The 25,072-nt window shown below is 44.9% G+C and overlaps 1 protein-coding gene across 2 annotated transcripts in view; it reads left to right on the top strand.

The window, feature by feature from the left end:
• The window catches only part of LOC143354385 (disintegrin and metalloproteinase domain-containing protein 10), a 233,678-nt gene that overhangs the window by 175,329 nt on the left and 33,277 nt on the right, over positions 1 to 25,072 (top strand). For both annotated transcript variants that reach the window (XM_076788428.1, XM_076788427.1), the window contains 4 exons: positions 2,993 to 3,263; positions 6,879 to 7,037; positions 9,826 to 10,010; positions 17,653 to 17,793. In XM_076788428.1, coding sequence (XP_076644543.1) covers positions 2,993 to 3,263; positions 6,879 to 7,037; positions 9,826 to 10,010; positions 17,653 to 17,793 — 756 coding nt within the window. The remainder of the gene's footprint in view (positions 1 to 2,992; positions 3,264 to 6,878; positions 7,038 to 9,825; positions 10,011 to 17,652; positions 17,794 to 25,072) is intronic.

The raw sequence follows: 25,072 nt of genomic DNA, 5'->3' as shown, positions 1-25,072 counted from the left end.
ACAAACGCTTTAAATAATAAATAAATCCGCAGTCTCCTAATTTGGCTACCTCCATCGGATGACTTTATCTTCGATTATAGACACTTTCGCATCGCTGACAAACATTCTGACCGTACACAGTCTCCTGCCACTGTTCTCCCCAGACAAATCTGCCTAAGGCCTCTCGACATTCAGAGCCTAATGCCACGTCTCCGAGCAGATTAATCTACCTAACTCGTCCTGCTGCACCCAGACATACACCGTCCGCTTTGATCGGATTCCCTTCCCATCGTCCGACCAACAACGGACCTATTCTACTGGTAAGTAGAATAGCTACCTTTGACGGGCGACGCATCCACTGAGTTTCTACCGTATGGAATTTCCGGGCGAATCTCAGAAATCATGCTCCAAGCCCGGGCTATCCGTTTTTGACAAAAGGGATCGTTAAAGAGCGAATGATGCAACAACGAGACAGAAAGGGGTGGGGGGATGGGCAAGCACGGCATCGGACGGCAACCAATCAGCCGTGATACGTCGTTAAACGGCGCTGTCATTGAGTAGCAATGAAAGCACCAAGATCCCCCAGCCCGAGGGAGTGGGGGGAGAGAGAAAGAGAGAGAGAGAGTCGGGCAACACAGTGGCCTTATGTATTAGTTCAAGTGGAAACTATGTATTTCGGGTGGATCGGTAAATCAATGGGCTTTTGATCACGCCGTTCCGATAATTGGCGCCAGCTTCTGACTGGCTCGCTTGTCCGAGGCTGGTTACCAAGGCCGGCAATAGTACAGGGCCCTGTTTCGGTGCCGAACGCGGGCGGTGTCGGTCGTCGGACACTTTGTGCGCGACGGAATCGAACGTTTATCAATTTCCCGACGGACCGTTCCGAATCTGAATAACTCCGGGAGCACCGCGTCGCTGGCCCACTTCGGCAAACTCGATTACACTCGGCCGGAGACTCGGGAGAGCGCACCCGGGCGGGTATCTGTTGCGAACAACGAGACCGAAACGCGCCATTTCACTCGCCCATCCGTTTAGGCCGACTGCGTTCATGCGCGGAGAACGCCACAGCTTCCGTTGGCAAAATTTAATTTCTTTGGAACTATCGTAATCCGACAAATTCGAGTTAGACACACGAACATCGACCAGCTACATTGTATAAGTCATGTCATGACTAGATTGTCTTCGTTGCGAGAAACACTTTTGAAATTGCCTTCTTTTTACGATTATTTTCAAAATTCCAAGGTGATATATCCCCACTATTCGATGCTTTTAATCTTTGCACTGTTTAAAACTGTAGCTACTCAATTTTGTTACAAACTGACGTGGTCGTAACTCGAGCTTCGTGTGATATAAAAATTTTCTAGCACAATTGCAACAAACTGAAATACAAATTTATTGTCTCTCTTAATATTAATAGTGTAACAAATAAATGAATAACATTCGTTGTCTACTTACAATTTAATAACCGTTTGGTTAATATTAACAGAGTCGAAACGACACGTCGATACAGCTATCAGCAAATAAATTTTGTAAATTGCCGAAGGAACACACCAAATTACGTGTCGATTACAGGGCCTTTGGATTTTTCCAATAACCGTGCGTTTCCTTGCGTCTCTCCTCTAATTAAACGAGCGCACGAACCGTGTCGAATACGTGCGCGTGCACTCATTTAGTAGCCACGCTAAACGCCAAGTAAATATTGAACAATGAATAATACATTGCTCCACAGGATCAAGGGAGGGGCTTGTGCACTCGTTTAGTCGCGATATTAAAATGCAATTAAACATCGATGCGCATTTACGTGCTCGAATTACCGAGAAGCGATGTTACATCCGGGCGCATTTTCGTTCACGGTGTAATTTATGCAGTGCAGAATATTTTAAACGATCATTGACTGACCCAGACACGACCTCGCCCGGCCTGTAATTTAGGTTCAACATACATATATGTTAATACCCAATCAAGGCTCTAACGTGAGGCGCATCTATATCGACGCAGACTTATCTACGGATAAACCGATAACGGATTGCGCCTGAATTACACCATAAATTCGATTTAAATCGGTCGTTTTCTCTACTGAATTATAGCTCCTTAGAAGGCACTAGTCGAATTTTCATGATTTTATGCATTTATGATAAAAATGAGTACATGAAATGCAAAACAGGACACGTTCAAAGATAAAAATATAGTCTATATATCTGAGGTGTCTTGCATTTAAAAATCTATCACAAATTCAACTCGAACTTCTACCTAATGTTGATTGGCTAAAACCTTGGCTCAACCGAACTTACAGCTGACTGACACCTAGTTTGTCCTTCTGCAAGCTCTAGCTAGACTCACTGCAACCCTAAATCGTCCATATAATCTCACTCTAGTTTGGACATAGCGTGTGCCTCGGGCCTAGCTCACACCCAACTTTTCCCGAAGCAGTACTGTAGCCAGACAAGGCAAGGTTCCCAGATCAAAAAAACGAGCTTACCGAACGATTTTCCGCGGGATGTCAGAAGAATATCTTCGGGTAAGCGAAAGGGTAGGATCGTCGGATAGGATCCCGTAAAAACGGAACGAGCGAATCATACATGCGGCGCGGCCCCGATGCATCGTCGATCTGATACGTTACGATGATGCAACGAATCAACCGAATATAAATTCACAGTTACGGCGGAGAAACGGCGCGTGGGCTGTGCAAACGTGATATAAACGCTGATTCTCCCATGCGCGGTTCTTGCACGCGTAAATCTCACGATTTACGAGCACGGTTCCAGCGTTCAGGAAAAAGATGGCTCGGCTGACTTGAGGGGCATACTCGACGTGTATTCCGCGAACCGTGTGTTGTTGTTGTCCGCGGCGCGCTGGTCCTCCAAGGAACGAGAATCCTCGAGGAATATCGAGAAGGCGCCGCGAGATCGTGGCTGGAATCGGGAGCATGATTCGCAGCGGTGTGCTATTGTCCCGAGATTGGTCGCAGGATGCTTAGGAAGTAATACGTTCGATTTGTGTGTCCGTTTTCCAGACGACGAGAACTCGTCGGTGCACGGGATCGTGACCGAGGACGGCCTGTTCGACGGCACGATCTTTACGGCCTCGGACGAGATTTACATCGAGCCGGTCAGCAGATACGCGCCCCTCGTCTGCCATAAGCTCGACGGACAGGAACAGGACACCACCGATGCCATGCAACACCATACGATCGCGTATCGGGCCGCGGACGTTGACACATCTCGCCTGAACCACCCCACGTGTGCCAGCGAACGGCTCCGGGAAAACACCCTGAACGAATTGAGGTTTGTACAAATCACTATTTCTTTGAACCTTTTCCTCATTTATTAAGCTAATCAATTGAGTCATATTTTGCTTCACGAACCCTGGATTTCTATAAGAGGGGGATTGAAAATTTGCAGGAACGATGGCAAACTGTCCTTGATAATGATGGAGATTATATAATAAATTAAGAAATAAAAACTTGAATTTACTACATAGTTTGTTTTAGAGTTCAAAATAATTGATTACTTATGGGTCCCCCTAATATAAGTCTATTTAGCTTTAGAAATATGTAGTAGCAATATTGCATAAGATATTATTAACACTGGAAGTACTTATAAGGTTCGATACACTGCTCCGGAAATTCGGAGTATTCTCGTAGCTGTCTGATCAGATACAGACCAATACCACTCGGTTGCACACGTGTCCTAGCGCAGACTTCATTTCAGTCAGCGAAAACCTGGGTCTTATCACTTGCTGAATTAGAAATGATACAATTCTATCCTAGCATCGATAAACCCTCGATTTTAAGCTCTTGCCCTTATTACTGTACCGGTTCGATTCTCCTCAAACGATCACTATATTCTTTATTTTACTTGCATCGCCCTGCTCTACTTGGCTGATGCAGAACAGACCGTTCCACTAGCTTTTATGATTTAGTCTTTTCGCCGCGTTATGATTGTTCTATCCTCCTTACTCATCATGATCCTAATGCCCTATCACGGTCATTGTCATTCTTCTTGTCCGATCAGAAACATTTTACTTTCCTAATTTTTGCTTCCTGACATTTTACTTGTCTGATCGGAATCTTTTCCTTGTATTTGTCTGATCAACGTTGTCCTATTCTCCTTGTACAATTACAATCCCTTGATTTGCTTCTCCGACGACGTTCGTTTTATTTGCCTTGACTGCTTTCAATTACTAATATAAGAAATCTAATGGTCACTTTAGTGTTCTTATCTGATTATGGTCACTTCGTGCTCCTTAATTGCTCATAAACATTTTATGCGCTCCCTATCTGATCACGGTCGTTCCAACCTCCTTATCCGGTCATAAACATTTTACTTTCCCTATCTGATCGGAGTCTTCTACTCCCATTCGTCCGGTCAATGTTATCCGATGCTCCTTGGCTAATCGTAGTCCACTAATTCCTTTTTGTGACGTTGTTTCTCACATTCTCCCATGCTGACATAAGTACAACTAGACTGTGGACCTTTACGCGCAATATCAATGTTCTGCATCAATGACGAAAGGTAACAACCAAACGGAGAGTTAATTCCTTTCTTAAAAATTCGAATAGACTGGAAATGAAATACTGAATTTTCTCGTAAATGCATAAAATCCACAGTATAAATATATCGATACAATTTTGCGTCAAAATAACGGATTCTATCATACTTAGTTTACGATTATTGAGATTTTAAGAATGCAACCACGAGGAATGAATCAACAAATTTATTTCTTTGTAAAATAAAAATTTCCATAGACACATTCTTGTTATTTTCATAAAGTACTTAACAAATATTCGCCCACGAATCGAGCACAGTCTGACTACGAACGTCTCACTCTACTTGTCCACTCAGTCTATTCCCACACTCCTTGGGAACCCGCGATTGTCTGGCGTCCCAGTCTGATCAAAATCGCGCCTACTCCACTGGCGCCGACATCTTCGTCGGTCTGATAGCAGGCGGACGGCTTCTACTCGGCCGACAAGGGTCCGCCGAGTTCTACCTGTCTGATAAACGGGTCTGCCTCTCCCCACTCTGTTCCACGTCGGTATCACCGTGTCGTCGTCCGTCCACGTTGAAAAGAGGTCATCGAGTGCTGGGTATATGATACCGTCGCGGCGCACGAAATTATACATAAAAGAGCCGAATTGATACTTGTATCGCGAGAGTGGGGCCACGGTGCCAGGGCCGAGGACGGTCCGGTCGCCTGTATAATATCAGCTTGTTGCCCCGTAATACATTCAATATTCCCCGGGCCGGCGAAGTTAATATGAACCCCGGTGGCCGTGCATCGACCGGTTTAATAGAATTTCAAATGGCACACGGCTAGGCCGGTGGGGTTCGCGCTTTCCATTTTTATGCGACGCTCCCGGCCGGGCTCGGATAGCTTCCCGCGAGAGGGCTCAGGGAAAAGCGGCTTACCAGAGATACCGGTCTATTAATCGCTGGAATGTCATCGTTCGAAGTTAACAGAATTAGTGGGGACACCGACGCGACGGTGGCCGACGCCGGTTCAAAGGGACAGCCACGGGGGAAACCGATGATTGTCGTGGGACATGCGCGACGGCACGCCGCCGCAATTAGAGAACACGGTCCGTGGCCCGGCTGATTTCGAACCATGGTTCTTGGCATCGATTAATGATAACGTTCACCGCCGACGTAACCGGCGGCCCAGAGTTTTCGGCTGCTGTCCATCTCTACACAAGCAAGCAGTGTATAAGAGAGAGAGAGAGAGAGAGAGAGAGAGGGAGAGGCCGAGAAAGACAGGGCAGCAGTTGTTCCAATTACTCCTCGGTCGAGATAAACAGTTCGGTCGCGCTCGAGTTGGACATCGCTCGCCTAAACTTTCGCCCGAGCGATTCGAATGGCTGTCACGTGACTGGAATTTGCTTCCGTTCGTCATTCCCGCGGTCGGTCACCACCACTGCACGTGCCACGGAAGATTTCTCCACTTTGTTCCCCCGCCCCCGATTGGATTAACGTGTAAGCGTCCTCATGACCGAAACTGAAATTTCCCAATGCCATGCTGCCGCGACTAATAACATTTATTGAAGGAGTAATCACGCTGTTTGGAACTGCTACGTGATGCCGGACCCTGTGGCACTACACACGTATCAGGACAACGGACGGTGACTTTTGTGCAGCTGTGACCACTCGGTTTAAAATCATTGTTCTTGTCGCTCGAGGAGTTGTCTGCGAAAATCACCCCTCGGAGAAATAATTTTTTTCTAGCCTTACTGAGTGACCTACTGTTTTGGAAAAATTACACAGGAAAGAGACAACGTATGTCTATTAGCTGCTTTTTGATTCATTCGAATACCTCCTGTAGTCACCGAGAAAAAAAATGTATAAAACTCGGTGAGCTCTCTCAGATCCATTTAGATAGAATTCGTCATATTGTGCTTTTTCATTTATGCTTGTCCTTGAGCCCGATTCGCTGACGCGATCGCATTCTCCGATTTCTCGCGAAACAGTGTATCCGTCTTGCGGATGTTGGAAATCGTCCGGCGCGCAACGAAGGGTTAAATGAACACCGGGAAGAGCCTATAAAAACCAGTGGGCGGCTGCACCGTTGTGTATAAAAGTCTCGTAAAAACGTAGCTACACAGAAACGGTATAAAAAGCCAGTTAAACGGACCTCGCGAGTTCAGACGCATAGTCTCGGCAGCTTGGCGAGAGGGCAGAGCGAGCTAGGCTCGTGCTGAAAACGATTACGAAAGTAAATTGGTTGCCGGGCTGTTACGTATTATTCGACATATGTCACCCCTTATCTACGGGCTTGCCTTGCCAGGCAACGATTTCTCCCCGCCCACCGATTTATCCTCCTGAGCTGATCAGTTCACCGTGAAGGATTCACTGGGCCGAGTTGTACTTTCCTCCGGACGCTTACCGGCGAAAAATCGTTTGCAGGACGAACAGGACGTGGAGTGGATATCTCGGGGACACAATGCGGCCGCTTTATCAACACCAGAACGAGGGGAAGTCCCGGCCGAAGCCCGGATTCTATCCGAAGGATGCGAGGAAGAAAGACCCCATGGCGAGCTCGCACAATTTGGAGCTACTCGACAGGTAAAATTGTATATCGATCTCTCCGCCGGACTGAAACCTAGTCGCCCGTATACATTTGAATCCTCCTGGAAAATCTACTACTCTCGCGGAAACTTTTTACGAAATCCCCGACTTCCAGACCCTTTCGCAAGCGCTTCGATCAATTTCCTATCACGAAAACTCGACGGAATATGCTCTTCTAACAATTTTTCAAGCAATCCGTGCGACAGCACACTCTACGGTTGACTTGTACTACTTGTAAACTTAAAATAATGTTTTCTTTTCTTGTTTTCGAAATTCCCGGCTTTTAGACCGTTTCACAGACGCTTAGATCAATTTTCTATCACGAAAAATCGAAAGGGTATACTCTTGCAACAATTCCTGAAGCAATCAGTGCAATAACATTCTTGGTGGTTGACATATACTACTTGCAGGTTCGAAGGAGTGTTTCCTTTCCTCGTTTGGTTTGATTGTCTGATCAGCAACATGACTGTTCTACTTGGAAATTGATCAATCAATAGGCGTTTCTTTTGATAACGAAAGATTTTCAATCTTTTCGTATAGTATCACTGAAACAGTTGTTCTGGCGGCTGACAGTATATATAGTCGTTTCACTTTGGAGCTTTTTTACAAAATTGATCTATCTGTATGCTTTAAAATTGATCTCTTTGATTTGGCTCATCAGATGCGTTTGATATGGCACGTTTCCGTAGTGTACTCAATGCTTGACTTGTTCTACTTATCCCAATGAAAATATATTTAATTAATTTGTAAGGACAGTAATATTAATATTAATATTAAGCAGTCCTATTCTACTTGTCTGATCAAACATTCAGTTGTTTTTCTTATTGAGCTGCTTCACTTGCCTGACTGAAAGTCTCGCCACTCCATCCGATTAAAATTGTACATATAATTATTACACAGTAATGGTACGTATAATTTTTGCACTTGTACATCCAGTAACGAATTTATTCTATCTGCCTGGCTAAAAATTAAGCTGCTTCACTTGCCTGACGGAAGGTCTCTCCATTTCCGCTGTCTGATTAAACCCGAACAAATTCCACTGATCTAACCGATAACGATTCTGACAGTTCTTACATTTATATGCCAGTAACCGGTTTATCCTACCCGCCTACCTAAAAATTGAATTGTTCCACTGAGAGTTAAAGCACTGCACTCGCCCGGCTAAAGACTGAGATATTTTCACATGCTTTTACCATTTATAGATTCCGTAACGAACCCATTCTACTGGTTAGCAGGAAAATCGAGTTGCCCCACCGAAAACGGATCTACATCCAACCACGTCCAATCATTTATTCCTGCTTCTCGTATCCCGGGTCCAAAACAGATCTATTCCGCGCACCGGGATATGAAATCGTTCAGAAAATATTTCCGGCGGAGGATGATCCTATTCCACTTGGCAGCCGGGCACGGACCATCGTATCTCCCACTCGTGGCACAGCTATCGCGGGATTAATTGAACTTTTCCCGGGGAAGGCCGGCTCACGGTCGGAAGCTCTTAAAAACAAAAGGTTCTATAGCCTCTAAAAGCTTTACACGGTCGTTCATTCACGATCAGACTTTTTCTCCGGCGGAGTGTGCTCGCTCGTTCCTTTCGTCTTCCTCGGCCAGTTTAGCGCTTCCACTCTAGTTCCATTTACCTCATCCGGCTGAACACGTCGATGAAATATTCGAGCGCCGTCGGGTCGCTATCCTGGAAGAAAGTTGCCAGGCGGGTAAGAGAAGAGCGCAACGGTTACTTATCGTCTCGTCGATTCGCTTGGGATGTTTGCCGTGCGAGGTTTGCGCTCCCGTTTAAAAAGCAAGCTCGCTCACAAAGAGAGAGAATATCTTCAACCCCAAAAAAAACCCCTAAAATCGTCCCGTAATTAACAGACTGCGGATTCTATTTATTTATGGCAAAAATTTGTGGATGCAATTTCAAAGAATTCAAGACTATTGCTACATTATTTTCTGCTTTTTGAAGCGACTAAAGAAGGAAAGAAATTTCTACTGGGTTCCAACATCAATCTAAGTAGATTATTTTTACTTTCCATGAAGATTCTCAATCCAGTAACGGATAATGTATAATTAACAGAGACATGCATTTTGTCCAGCCTTTTGCAATTCTGGTCCAGTGTGCACCGGCCTCGGGTCGATGAAAACGTCAAAAATCGAAAGCAAACACCATTATCGCCGATCCAATTGAACGTTGCCTCGGCCGCCCTTATCGGCCTTTCCTCCCGTCGCGTCGGCTCTTGTCAAAGCGCCTTGATTTGTTGTTCGACCGCGAATCCTGTATCGACGGGGTCGACGTCCGCGCGTTCAGAAGAGACCGGTGCATTTTCTATTTTTTCGTTCGACACCCACGAAAGCTCGCAAATCTAAATTGGACGGGCCGGCACACCGCCTTTGAAGCCCACTGAAAATTTTGTTATTTCGCGCCCGAAGCTCTCCCGGGGTTTAATTCGAAAAAATTTAATTTCTAGCGGGGGCTCGCCCACGAGGGTGGTGCCAGGTTCAGGGGATGTAGAAGAGAGAGAGAAAGAGAGGGGGAGGGCGAGAGAGCGGAACGGTTTCGCGCAGAGTGTTCCTGAAATGGAATAAACTGAAATATGCAATCGCGCGGTATCAGCAGAAATTCGTTTGAAGCGGAATAAAGTGAAACGCTCCGTTAAATTGACCGTGTCAACAGTTCTCCGTGGAAAACTTTGCCGCTCTCCCTTGATCAAACACCGGCCCTCCCGAGCCCCGGGCCGGAATTGTTGAATAACAATTCCTTTTTGTCCGTCGTTTTTTCTCCGTCCAGGTTGTACAGAGCCAGGTACTCGAGGGTGCTTCGAAAGCGGACTTCGGTCGACCCGAAAAAAACCACGTGCATGCTGTACCTGCAGGCCGATCACACGTTCTTCGACCATTACAAGTCCGAGGAAGCCTGCATCGAGGTGATGACCCGCCACGTGCAGCGCGTCAACTCCATCTACAGGTACACAGGTGAGTGGGAAATATTAATCTTCGTCTACGAGGAAATATGGAACATGCTGTGTCACTCGCAATGATATTCCGACACCCTTAAAAATAGAACTCTTCTTCAACATCTGACCATTCATTTAAAAAGCTATCATCTTTTTAGCAGCGTCCGAATATTAATACCAGTAACGGTATATATTTGACACAGATCTACAACACGTTAAATTTTCAATACAGACCCTGATAGAAAAAGTTCTAGACATCAACTTTTAGTATTTTGTAATTACGAGCAATTGCCATTTTTAAAAATTTCTTTTTCACGTAGCAATTGTTCTTCTCAACACAATCCAAGTCACATGTTCTAATGTTTATCCCTTTGCACTCGAAGCTATTTTAACTCCGAAACCAAACATTTCTTCCGACCTAGAATATTTCCCTTCTGTATATTTTTGTTTTCATGTTAGACATACGGAAATGGTGCAATTTACTCGTACAATACTGAGATGTTTAGTAATTTACTAAATACAAACAAATTTATTAATGTAAAAAATATTTTCAATAATGATACAGCAATTTTGAGTGATGCCTTAGTCACCATTCGAGTACTAAGGGCTGAAAAGCTGTCTTCTTAAAAATGTCCGAGTATTATTGCGAGCGACTGTGATTCGCTTCGGAATCGTTGTCTTTCGGGATCGATGAATCAGTTACCGAGGGCAGGTTCGCGAACGCGATGACAGCTCGAAATACGAATGGAAAAGTCTCTAGAACGTTGGTGTATATAGGGGAATCGGCAACGTTCTTCCCTTCGGGCCGGGCTAACAAGTGCGCGTCTTCTGTCTCATTCCGCTGTAATAACTTCGCAAACCAATTAAAACTTTCCCCGGACCTTCCAGTTAAACTAACTTTCTGCCAGCAGCGATCGGGGGAAATGAATGTTCCTTAGCCTTACTGCGGTTCCTTTCTGCTACGCGACCGATTAATGTCAGTTTCTGTGTCTGACGTTGACCGATTGATTCCCTTGGAACTTCATCGCGTCCCGGGTCTACACACGTCTAACGCGTTAACTTTGAACGATGGTTATCACCCGGAGTAGTACCGGAATGGATACGACCATCGCGACCGCACTGCTTCTTCCGGTTCTTCCATTCAATCCTCCTTGGGAATGGGTCGTTGAAACACTTCATATTCGAACTTTCGCAGAGCTGCGGGAGAACGTAATTTAAACTCCGCATGGGCGACGTTCCTGGTTGTCCGAATAGTGGCGGGTTTGTACTACTTGAACAAGAATCGAAGTGATCAGGAGATTCAACTGGTTGTGTTTCGGCGTTTTTTTTTTTTCATGAAATTAACATGTTTTATGAATAGACTGCGGATCTTTATACAGAATAAAAATTATATCAATTGCAAGAAATAATAGCCATTATAATCGACAGTCTTAATAAGCTGGAAATATTGGCATTATTAAATTCTTTTTATCACTAAATTTGGTTTGGAAATGATCCCTAAGTTTTAGATCAAAAGTGTTGTTGCAGCTTCATGAAAAAACGTTGTAGAATATTCGTTCGAGTTTCATTTTCAATTTTGAGCCTTCTACTTTCGAAATCCGTTGCTCGTTTTTCTCGGTGAAGTTTTATACACGATGTAACGGGCGAGTGGTCCCGGCGGCACACTTTTTATTCAATGTTCACTACCTTGGCCAAAAAGAATCGTACAGAGACCACCGAGGGTCCATTTCCGACTACAGTCTTCAAACCAATGTTAGTTTCATTCATTAACGTAATTTTTTAACGTCTACACGAACGTTTGAATTTGTAAAATTTTCGAAACAAAAGGTATGTTCGCTTTCTCACCCGTCACATAGTGTAAAAACTTTTGCTGAACAAAATGAACAATGGATTTCGAAAGTAGAAGGTTCCGAAATCTATCTTATTTTACAATTTTAGAATTAATGAAATTATAAAGATGCTTTCGTGGGAAATCGTGCAGTATCGGAATAAATTGAATCTTGCTATTTTCAGAAAGTTATACATTACCGCTTGGTAGATTTATTGTTTATTTTGATCGCCAATGTACAAATGGTTTATTACAAAATTATTCGCGTTTGCCACACCTCATTATTCGACCCAGAAATCCCAAAGTACCAAGCATTCACAGCAGTCCAACGCCGAATGCCCTCGATCAAAATCCGCATGTCTGACCAAGGCAGCAAGAAACTACTTGTCGCCGCAATACCTAGTCGCTCGACCAGTCCGAAGCGTTCCGTTCTTATCGGTTAATCGCAGAATCTGCAATCCATTTCCCTCGGGAAGGGAGGGTGGCGGGATGGCGCGGTGCGGCGTGTAGGTCCCGTCTGACCATAGACCGGCATATTCCACTTGAATTCGTAGCTACACAACGGAAACCCTCGGACGACACATCCGCCGTTTAGTATCGGTCCCTCGTCACTCGGTCGGCTAACCAGGGGACAATCAGGGCCGTCGATCGTCCTGCGGAACGCGGACGGGGCGAAACACAGAGAACACAGCGGGGAATCAACTGGAAGAGGACGAGCCGAGAGACAAGGGTGGAGAGGGGAGATGAGGGAACGGAGGAGAATAGGAGGAGAGAAGAGGAAAGCGTTCCCCGAAAATCTCATTTGGCCGGGCGGACGCGGGCCGCGAATATTAAGTAAGAGAGAAGCGGCTCGACGAGCCCCGTGTGTTTCTCCGTGTTCGAGCGCGGGTGTAGGAGGGCTTTAAACGCTGCACCACCTGCCGTAACAACGAGCAAATATTTGTGTCTCGTGACTGAGCCGTGTTTAACGTAGCGTGACCGCGCGTACACGCCGGACCCCAGGCCAGTGCATTACTTAGAATTCCCTATCTCTTCCGTCGTGCGATTCGCGGATAAAGCCCGGTCTTCCGGCGACGTTTCCGCTCCCCTTCTCACCCCTACATGGTTCTCCTCGGACGAATATACTCGGGAGCCGGGACACGTCGAGCTTTCGGTACGATTATCGGGGCATCTCTACACGCGAGCATTTCGGATGACCGATCGACCACCCCCACGGAAATGTTGGCCTGCCTTTGTCCCCGGATTAAACGGCATTAACTCTCTTCCCGCACCGATATGTACACGACCCCCGTCGCCCTCCTCGTACCCCCTCGCAACCCCGTCGCAGCTAAACGCTCTTGTCTGACGAGAAATCCGGAATTGCTGCGATTAAGGCTCTCTCTCTATCTCTCTCAGCTCTTCCTCTCCGCTCCTCTGCATTGCAAAGTTGTGTCTGCTGATTGCTTCGCCTCGATTTCCCTCCGAGACAAGAGATAGTCGGAGGAAGCGAGCTATGACGGGCTGCGTGCGCCAGTTAAGTATTTAATTTCGCCGGATGACGAATTAAACGAGAGTTGCGTTACCGTCGGACGTTCGCGAAACTTCGGGCAGTTTAGACGAAAAAAATACGGAATTGCCTCGCCGGGACAGCACAGGCGATGAACTCGCGCCGGGAACGCGCCGCTATCACGGCAATAATGCATTTTGATACGCGCCGGAGCCCCCTCCCCATCCCCCTTCCCCTTCCATCTCGTGAGCGAAATTGCGTTCTTCTTATTGCCGCGCCGCAAAAACCTGCCGCGCGATAATGCTATCTCGTCGGTGATATCGGAGGGAGCCCGCGCGCGGCCAGCGCCACAACGTTAGTCATTACACATAGAACGCTGACCGCCGCGTTTATGATCCTTATCCTGGCCCGGAGGCCCGCGAGGGGGAAAAAAAGCAGGTAGAAAAAAGGAAACTTTATTTCCGAGCGTCGTATCCGCGACAGCTGTCACGCGACGCGTTACCCCTCTATTTGTTTGCCGAGTAATTTTTTACGACATCGGCACGTGAACCGGGCCGCCCGTGCCACCACTCCATCACGCGATGATAAACTCGAAATTATTTATTAAGATGAACAGTCACCATGCAATCTTCGCCAGTCGTTTGTACCGGCGATCCCCTTCCGCGAAACGTCTGCGTCCCCGGTTATTAAAAGACAGGCTCGATTGTACTTGTCCGACTAAATTCTAGGCTTCTACTACTCGGTACAACTCGCTGCAGCCGCGTGTCTGATTTGTCATCGACTCGTTCTACTTACGAGGCAGCATTACGTCTCAGATTATGGTTATCAACGTTCTGGGGAATATTCGAATCAACCTGTCCGACTATAGATCCTTCCATTCCACTTCCCAGGTTGTAGTCTGTGTTATTTCACTGTTTGCGTCGTTGTTTTCTCAGACTATGTGAAATTATAATTTTCTCAAGCTTACCTATGTAATCGTAGGCTGCTTCATTCCATTTGTGCAATTTTGTACTATTTATTCTACAATGACGTAACTGTACGGCTAACCGTAGTCCGCCTCGTGCCATTTGCCTGACTATGGTCAGTATTGTTCTACATTTAGCCTTAGTGTTTTATCTGAATCTACCGATCTCAAAATTATGATGGCTGTTCAAATTTGCCTATCCGTGCACTCACCAGTCGCCTGTCTGATAAAGTTCAACTTTTTACTGCTTATTTTACTCTGGAGTAACTGTACGCCTGATCACAGATCGTTTCATACCACTTATCCGACTATGGTCTCGGTTATTCTACTTTTTACGTTATGGTTTTATCTGAAACTGCCGATCTGAAAATTATGGAGACCGTTCATTCACCTGTTTGATAAAGTTCAATTTTTTCTGCTTATTTTGCCGCGAAGTAACCGTGCGTCTGACCCCAGATCGTCTCGCACCACTTTCCCGATAATAAGCAATATCAGACCACTTTACTTCGACATTCAAGAACTGTTTAAACTTGCCTGTCCGACTACAGATCGCTTTGTTCTACTTGCTAGACTATATTCACTTTCGTCATAATTATTTTATCGAATCTTTGCATCAGAAAATTGTAACGATCGTTTAAAATGAATTATCTAACCACAGACCCATTCGATCAGCTTATACAACAGGGTGCAACTTTGTACCACTCATTCTACCGTGCGGTAGATGCACGTCCGACCATAGATCGCTTCGTTCTACTTGCCTCACGCTAAAGAATGCTATTCCCAGTTCTTTGCTGTTATCTTATCTGAATCTGGCGATCTCAACATTGTGGATAATGTCCAAATATACCTTCCCGACTATAGATCACTCCGTCCGACTTGCATGATGACAGACAGCGTTATACCACTTCTTATCATCATCATACTATCTGAATCTACTTGTCTAATAATTGTAGCGATCGAATTCACGTGTCCAGTCGGAAATCCTTTTGTTTTACTTGTCCGACGAAGCGATGAGTTGTACTACTGCCGGTAGAGCGTGTCTGAATACACTTTTGTTCTACTTGACCGACAATAGACAATCCCATACAACTTTTCATCATCATTATACACGTGTATCAATCCACGAAAACATTGTACAGAATGTTTCAATTTCCCTGTCCGATTGCAGATGGATTAGCACTACTCGTCTGACCATAGATGGATTCACACTACTTGCCCGACCATGTAAATTGTCACATCCCTGTTCTTTGTCATTGTAGTATCAAACGAGTTAACTAAAAAGTTGTAACGACTGTTTAAACTTTTCCTGTCTGACTGCGCACCGTTCTCTCCGCTTGTCAGACAAATACCAGACCCGCTCCACTTATTTTCCCGCGGTTTCAATTAATATCCCGCTTATCTTGGCGGAGGCTGTCGCAGAATTTATCCGACAGACTGTCTGGAACGCTTCAACGTGGTTCATTTGCTATAACGATGGATTTTAATTAAAGTTTACATAGAGAGCCATTTATTTGCGCGGGGTGCGGGGGGCATGAATCATGCAAGCACATCCTCGCGAGCATATGTACAGGTACTTGGCCGTGTCAATACACATTCCCAGCATCGCTACCTTGAACTTCCAACAGCCTCTGGTACTTCGCCCACTTCCGGCCGTACTGTTTGCATTATTTAGCGCGGTGGCGAGGAGTGCACTCCCGTTGAACTCGTACAAGGCGGTTACCGATGTTTTCGACGGCGACGGCGCGACGCCGCTCGCAAAGCTGATTAATGCGGCATTAAAGTTAGATACAATAGACTTGGCGTTAATTACCAGCGGCGCTCGTATATTACGCGAAAGATATGGATGTAACGACGCCGCCGCCGCGCTGATGTTTGCGCACCCTGCAATCTTGAACCGCCGCCGCGGCGTCGCGGGTCTCAGTCACTTATGGAAACCGGTCCTGGGTGGAATGTCTCGCGGAGTAGTTCACGGCGGCTTTAATTCTTAATTGCCAGCCTGAGCCGCAGCTCTACGCTCGCCGTAACCGTGTTCCAGTTATTATTCGGGGCTTAAGAACCTTGGACAAGCACCACCACCGAGAAACCCAGCCGAATCCTCCGCTGAGCCACCAAGTGAAACCATCCCGATCGCGCTCTAATGATAAATCGAGCAGTTAGCTCTTCAAGAACGAATTTCTCACACGTAGACAACCATCGTTGCTAATCTCTGGTTATCGTTGTACGGTTTAACCTTACTGTTAGACTGCGAATTTTATGATAATAATGGATAGGTGCGATATGAGCTGGTCAAACGATTAAGAGTATTTAGAAACACCGGTGTATTATTTTCAACTTACTAAAATTATTAAAGATAGAAAAGCACTTTTTATTCGGCCCCTGTTTGTTACAACTGATCCACAACATTTTTATCTTGCATAAAAATCCGCAGTCCAGAAACCCACTGCTACATTCCTACAACACTGCTGAACCCTTAATCCATTTGCATCATAAGGAAATTTGAAAAGAAGGCCTTTATCACCAAACTTTTTTTTATTATATAATATTTAAGTACAAAAATTACTATAAGTAAAAGAAGTTCATATGTCAGCATTATAAGAAACAATCAGAATAACTACTTTCATCTCCAACAACACACTCCATTTCTATTTTTTAGCTAACGAATAATGATAGTGACCAACAAAGTTGAGCGTAGGCATACGGCTATAGTGACCAGGAAAATTGAGCGTATATATGTGCTAACGATGCAAATGGGTTAAGGGCTCCCGCGATAAAGATTGATTGAATTGTGTCCTCGTTGAAAAGGGAACGCAGCGATGAAGAAGAGTTCACGACGTAATATTTCGAGCGTGGCAGTTAGTGTTTAATGGGATCGAGCCAGGCGTATTTATAGGGAGCACGGTAGGTGGTTTTTGCGTTTCGAAAAGTCACGAGATCACCGGCGTAGAGCATAAATCCGTCGATAGGAAGGAATCGCGTTCGCGTGTCGCCCGGTCGTTTTTCCAGTTTCGATTGGTATTCCCGCGGAGAAGGTGTTTGATTAAATGCCCTCCGCCACGCGACGCGGTGGGCCGGTCCGTTCGGGGATACGCTGATCACTGGGGGGAACCCGAAAATTACTCGTCTGGAGGCCCAGTGATTTTCGTTATCAGCTATCGGTTACCCGGCAGAGTAGTTCCTCTCAAATCCCAGGAATTTCGCGATATCGATGCATGCGCCCGCCCATTCCCCAACAAAATACTCCCTCTATCTCCTCGATTCTCGGAAACTCGACGTTTCGAGATTTCCGTTCCCCCGGAAAATTATGATAACTTCCCGGAAAGTACGACAATAAAGTACGGCGGTAGGAAACCATAGAATAACGGAATATCTCTTTTATGTTTCAGACTTCAATCAGGACGGCCAGCCGGACAACATAAGCTTTATGATAAAACGAGTCAAAGTGCACAGCGAAACAGCTCTGAACGACTCGTCGTATAGGTTCACGGGCACGTACGGTGTCGAGGAATTCCTGGAACTGTTCTCCGGTAAGTGAACTCCCATGTTTTCTTTTTTTATCTCCACTGATTATCCGGTTCCCTTCGGTTATGTGTATCGATCAGTGGCTGGCTATCTCGACGTTAACCTCACGAAACTGCCATTAAACGAGCCATTCAGTCCGCAATCGATGGAAACGTCTATATCCACTGTCTGGCCAGTCACGGATCCATTCTCCTTTTTCAATCAGATACAAGCTCGTTCTAATTACACACAATTAGAAGATCGCCATCGCCAGCTTCGTGTCGAGGACATTCAGTTTGTCCACTCCACGACAATTCTACCCGACCTGTCCGACCAGTACCACTTCCGTTTAAAGAAATATAAATACTATCTGTCCGTGCTATTGTTGGTTAGAATTCTCTCTGGCCTTTGGTTTCAATCTATCTAATTGTTACAGTTGCAATTTCCCTCTGCATGTCCGATCAAAATTAATCTGTTCTACTCGGTTTGCAGTCAACGACTCCATTAACACGATTAAAGATAAAACAATTCTATTTGTTTTTATCACGGTAGATTTGATACTATCGCGTGGTTGTTAAGGGCTAATAACAATTCTCTATTTGTACGACCAAAGCTAGCTTGTTCTACTTGGCTTATCGTGCACAGTTTAATCAACACGATCACGGACAATTTAGCTCCAATTGTTCTTATCATTCTGGATTCAATTTTGTTCGCGATTAATCACAATGTTGCATTGGCCGACTGATCAAAGATATTCCAATTGCGATAATTAACAGTATCGCAAATAGACCGATTCCGCTTGTGTCTATTACGCTGATTTCATTCTAATTGATCTATCTTTCGCAATCATTAACAAAGTCTGATTGTCTGACCAAGGATAGTCTATTTTACTCGCCGGTAAGCAAAGATTTAATTAACACGGTCACAGACAAACCAAGTTTGCTTATTTATGGGGCAACTAATTTGATTATATCTTTCTAATCGTTACTAACAAAAATGCTTCTCTATTTATCCGATCAAAGACAGTCTTTTCACTGAACGCTTAATTAACACGATGAACCAATTCTGTTCCTTTATATTATCCTAATTAAATTAGAATCTATTCTATCTTCACCGATTAATAATATCATTCCACTGCCACAAATAGTTTGATCAGAAATAGTTTATTCTACTTGCCACTCACCGAACACTCGAACAATATCATCCGAGGTCAATCGATTCTACTTGTTGCTATCGTTACAGCTTCGATTCTGCCTCTCCGATTACCACCGCGATTACTATCAGTTAACCTCCGTTGGTCCGACGGAACCTGGCCTACTCCACTTGTTTCGCCGGCGGCGATTCAATTAATACAACCCCGTAAGATAAACCAACTCTGCTTGTTGTTCCCATTATTACCGATTCGATTCCGACTGTGTCAGATTTCATGTAACACGTCTGACCGGTGACTGACAGTTCTACTTTGGCACGTTCTCGTTACCGTGGCACCCCGCCCTTGTCAAATAGCAACCAGGGATCGGTAGGACGAGCGTCGCGAAACGCTCTCCGTTAACTCGGAGGCGTCTCGCACGCCGTTTTCGTTACCTAATACCGCGCTTAATAAGCGGTCAAGGAAGGCGAGATTACAGGGATGAAAGCGGACACGCGATGCTGCACGAAAGCCGCCGGTTTCCTTTGGGCTCCGAGCGCGTCGGAACCTCCCAGTTAATCGTCTTTAGCTTCCTTTTCTTCGATTCCACTCGCTCTCTGCTCGAAACCGCTCCCTCGGAACGTCGAACGGGAACCAAGGGCTCCGCGCCTTTGATTTATAGTTGGGATTTATGTTCTCTGCCTCCTAGCCTCGCAAAGGCTACATTTCCACCGTGCCTTTGCAAGATTCGCCGAAGGAACCTCACCCGATGATCCGAATCGCCCTAATTTGCCCCCGGAATTTACCCCTTGGAAGAAACAGTTTCTCAAACAGCAAATGGAACCTCTTCTCGACTGTTCTACGTGTCTGTCATTTCTCAGCACAGTGGGAAGTATGCGAGCCTATTCGGGTTCGCGTGAAACGAAGACAAGTTCCACGGAACCAGATTAATTATAATATTACCGGAGTCACATCTCCAACGCTAATGAGTCGCGCAGATCAATGCGGTCCAAGTTCCGTGAGTTAGGGTTATTCAGGCCGCGATGTAGCCAGAGCTCCCTTCGAGGCTTCGTTCCTTCGGGCTGATTTAAGCCGGCACTTTGTCTCCGTCCGTCAATAGGCCCCTACACTGTTCCGCGACCCATCGCTCCATGAATATTTCTCTGCCACTTTCAGCCAGCGCGCGGTAAGCTTTCGATCGCTCGATAGCCAATTAACACGTGATCCGGTTGCCTGACGGCGTCGACGGTGACAGTTGTGACCTGACTCGACAAGCGAATCCATAAATATCTGACTACCAGCGACCGCCACTTTTTGAATGAATAGCCGGGAATCACTGGCCCGATTAATAAATGCTCTCGAACGTTTTACAATCGCTTCTACCCTCAACGAGTTGTCTACCGGCGGATATTTCTCGAAAGTCTATCACTCGCTGGTAAAAATTCCTTAACACGTTAAGTGCCAAATATCAACCCAAGAGATTCTGACAAAATCGTAGTAATTTAATTAATGAAACCAAAACTAGAAATTTAAAATGTATTATAGCAGATGCTGTGTTAACCCCTTTGAATTCGAAAGACTCCAATAAAATTCGGTTTGTCTGGATATCTTATAGTAAAAATGAATTTCTAAACCCAGTCAAAAATCACTGTCAGCCATATGTGACTGACGTGGCAGTTAACGTGTTAAGGAATTTTTCAATCTCTATACGAAACAAGAATTGTCTGCACCAATTACAAGAAAAGGAAGGCTCATCAAAATTGATTACTCCTAATCAATTTTAATAGCTCTGGAGTAATGTACCGGTAATATTAAATTCACTTGATGTTCCTTCTACTTTATGTTTCACCTACTCATTTTTGCCAGAATTGCATAAATTCCGCATTTTTTCCGAACACTGCCGACTATTTCTAATTGATCAGCATGAATCTAAGTCGTCGTTTTATTTTGATGAAATTGACAGTTTGTGAAAATGTTATTATAGACGGAGGAAAGTTAACAAAATTGAATGATTATTGACTTTCTAGCCTACACGTACAGTTTACTTTATCAGTAAACAAAGATTCCATATTTTCAAGCCAATCGCTCTCGATATCTCCATCAACTCGGGTTTACAAATAACAAATAGAATACTTGTATACCATGATTACCCCGTATAGTTTCGTCAATATATAAACACCAATATCATCAATAATTTCAATGAATCATTGGCTAAACATCGCCCAGCGTAGCTCAAACATGAAGCGTTTATGACATGTCCTATTTGCGGTCACTCTAATACTCTATATTAAATCAATTTATAAAATTGCTCGCGTCTGGCCATCGCTCGTCATTTCCACTTAAAGTCTCCAACCACGTAATTACGGAATTATATTCCAACCCAACTAAATTCATAGAGCAACAGAACCGAATCATCCATTATAATAAAAATGATCTAGTAGAAACAGACAGCAAAAGTCAGACGTAATGTAAATGCAATGTTTTCACTTGGAAAATAATGCTAGGAATTCGCGTCTCTCGCGCGACACCTCGATGATGTCGGACAGGTTAATGAATATTATAACAACACCGAATTAACGCGGTGCATAATCGATCGCCGTCAAAACGTTACAACGAATTATGTTAGGTACATCCGGCCGGGCGTATTTGAATTTACCCTGTCCGCGATAATTACGGAATTTTGGCCCAGCTGTTTGCGGGTGAGCGCAATAATTAATAAGCATGATAACGTGGTCACGCTCGCGCCGTAATTATCCCATTGCAAGCAGAATTTTTCTCGGGGGACGCCGCAACAGACAGCACGTGTCCTGTAGTTTATCGTTCGAACTATGCCCGATCAAACCGGCTCTCGATCACTGGATCGACGTCTGTCGTCTGACAGATCTATTCTACTTATCGGATGCTAATGTATCGCGGCTGTCCGATCAATGACCGTGCTATTCTACTTAACTGATGGCACATCGAGCGGCGCACACGTGTCCGCACTAGCTCAGCTTCTACCGAGGTGGATTCGATCGTTCCACGTTCCTGATCAGCGGTGCAGCCAATTTTGCCGGCCGCGGGACAATCCTGTTTCTCATTGTCTGAATCTGGTCTCGAATCAACATATTCATGCACATTCTCGCGCGGTGTTCCCCTCGGCCGGCCCATTCTACTTGTCTGACGAGTCGCCGAGCAGTTTCACTGATTCGCGCAGCGTTCCACGATTACAAAACGGATCGAACGTTCATCGTCGTTGTTATTGTTCGATCGCGGCACACGCGGTCAGAAGATCGCGCGGACGATCGTGCACGCTCGCACCGTCGGAACATAGCGCGGCCGTATCACTGCGAAATTTTTCGCTCGACGCCCCGCTCTGGCCCGAAGCTTGCCTGGTAATCTACTTTTCCACGGGCGGCTCTTCACCGGCCCGGGAAACTGGATCCACGGAGATAAGTACAACAGCTCGTTACGAGAGATATCGAATATCGGAATACGAAGCTCGATAATTCCCGGCAAAGCCCCGAGGCCATTTCATTGGCACCGGTCTCTAGCTATATCATAGCCCAGCCACGGAAATTCCTCGTTTCCCCTTATACGGGGCCGAAATTAAAAAAAAGAATATAGCGGGGAGAGAGAGAGACAGAGAGCGAGGGACGAAGACCTGGCCCCTTTCCGCCGATGAAAAAGATAATAAAACTGCGGATGGGAAGGAGAGACTGTCTGGAGGTATCGATTGAAACCGCGATACCGTATCGAGGCTTCGATTATCCCCCCGCGACCCGGCTATGTTTTCCTAACTGATCCCATAATTGCCTATTCCCTTCGAATTCGCGGGATAGTAGGCAGAGTCACGCGATGGAAATTCTTTCGCGGAACGAACACACGTGAACGTTTTCCTGGAATGACGCAATTTCGCCGCCCCTTCGTTTTTTTTTTTTTTGTTTTTCTTTCTTTTTAATTATGTCGGATATTGCGTAGACGGGTTGACAAATTGGTTTTTACCTGGGCTATTTGTTGAATGGGTTTCCTGCGAAAGACGAGATTTTTTTCGAGAAAAATCGCTTTAAATGCGCGTCACTGTTTCTTTAGAACGAGGTGATTTTATGGTTTATTAATGAAAAATACAGGATGCCAAATTAAATTGGGAATGATTGTATTGTTGCGTGAAAATTGTGACAGTGTGAAAGATTGGTTTTTACACGAGGTATTTGCTGAATGGATTGCTGTGTATAGAAATCAAAATTATTCGTGAATGACTGCTTTAAATATTATTTGTAACTGTTTTTTTTTCTGGTAACGAGGTGATTTTATGGTTTGTTAATGAAAAGCGAAAATTAAATTGTGAAAGATACATTGTTGGATAAAAATTGTAACAGTATGAAAAATATAAAAATTGTAACGGTTTGAAAAATTGGTTTCCGTGCTATCCATTCGTCCGAAAAAAAGCGTGTACTAATGTGAAACTGCAATTTCTCAACCGGAGTGCTTTCCTCTATATTAATGTAATTATGGTAGTGTAATATTCATGATACATTAAAATGAAATTCTCACGTGTCACGGCGTTATTATTCGAAATACTTGTTAGGTGTGCACTACTGGCCAACAATATTTCATCAACCCCGGAATTAAAGTTTGAAAAAGGGCACGGTACGCATTGTTCCGCCAACATTGTTCTCTTCCTGCAATGCTATCCGGCAGATTTGGGACAGGGGAAAAATGAAAAAAATATTCTGTATTTAAACCGTTTGTCAATGTTTCCAAACAAACAACGAAATATTGATTGGCAAATTGCGGATCTTTCTGGCAGGCTAATGTTTCCGTTATCTGATCGATGGGAACGCAGGGTCGAATCGGGGGCTTATTTGCTTCGACAAACGTTTCGCCGGCTGAAAAAGAATATTATACCCCGTGCCGAATAACTAAAATTCTCATATTGCTCTCGCATTTCCAATAATAATCCTTTATGAGGGCATAAAAATCCTAGAACCATTTTCTAACGAACACAACACACATTCGGCAAGAGAATTATAAACCCACTCTCTCGAATGAAATGAAAAACCTGGCACAAAGGGGCTAAATTTTCAATATGATTTCCCAGAGTTGTACGGGGAGATGTAGAGGGCTCTCTGCTATCTATTCGTTAATAAACAGGCGGCGTAAGGTGTCGGGCAAAAAAATCGGCGGAAATAACGCGCACGAGAAACAATCGAGCAGGTGCGAATGACTCGATGTTTCGAGGGGGGTGGAGAGGGTAGTATGGCGTCCATAATGAATTGAAATCGAGGCAGCTGTTCTCATCCATCGAGCAAACTATGGAACAGAATCGCCGATGCACCGGCTCGTTTCATATTCTGCGTACCCAGGATACACGAACCATGACGTGTATTTGCCGCGAGCGTCCAGTAACCAAATATGCCTCCTGAGACGAGCGCCGCTGGCAAACACGCAGCTCTCTCTCTCTCTCTCTCTCCCTCTCTTTCTCTCTCTCTGTCTCTCCTCTCTCACTCTCTAGCTCTCTCCCGTTTTCCCGCAAAAAGACCGGGCTGGTGCATCGGGACTGCAAAAACCGCGGTAAGCATTGTGCAAAGAGGAAAAGCGTATTTCTCGTGGGCCATCGCGCTGTTAGAGGACGACCAGGGTTTCCTGTTTCCGGTATCGATCCTGCGGACAGTGGAAACTTTCTTTCGGACCATAACCGGGGATTATTAAACATTTGACTCGTGTTTAACCCTACCCACCCTTGTTTATTCCCGCAGAAATATTTTTTCATTGACAATGTTCGAATTGCTTGGCATCACATGTGTCAAATCGACAAATTGTCTTTAATTAATTGTTCAGTGTTGCCGCGCTGGTAAGGCAAGTGATCAAAATAAAAGTTATCTTAAAGAGTGACCTTGAATGACCTTCATAATAGGTGATCGTATTCGTCCTCAAACGATCCATCGAAATGTAAATAAAACACCATACCATTCGATTTCTAAAAAAACATTACTGTTCGTAAGATCTCGGAAAATATGACCTTGAGATGACTTTCACTCACACAGACTTATGTTTACCTCCAAATGCGATAAGTTTCTTCCCAAATGTTTTCTGTATGTGTACAAATAATAAAGTTATTAGCGGTAGCAGAGTTAACTGAAACACCCTGTATGTTATACAATCTTTATGTCAAGTATTCTTTAAAACCTGGCGTC

This window comes from Halictus rubicundus, chromosome 5 (assembly GCF_050948215.1).
Source record: "Halictus rubicundus isolate RS-2024b chromosome 5, iyHalRubi1_principal, whole genome shotgun sequence".
NCBI lineage: Eukaryota > Metazoa > Arthropoda > Insecta > Hymenoptera > Halictidae > Halictus > Halictus rubicundus.
This window is presented reverse-complemented; position numbering and strand designations above follow the sequence as displayed.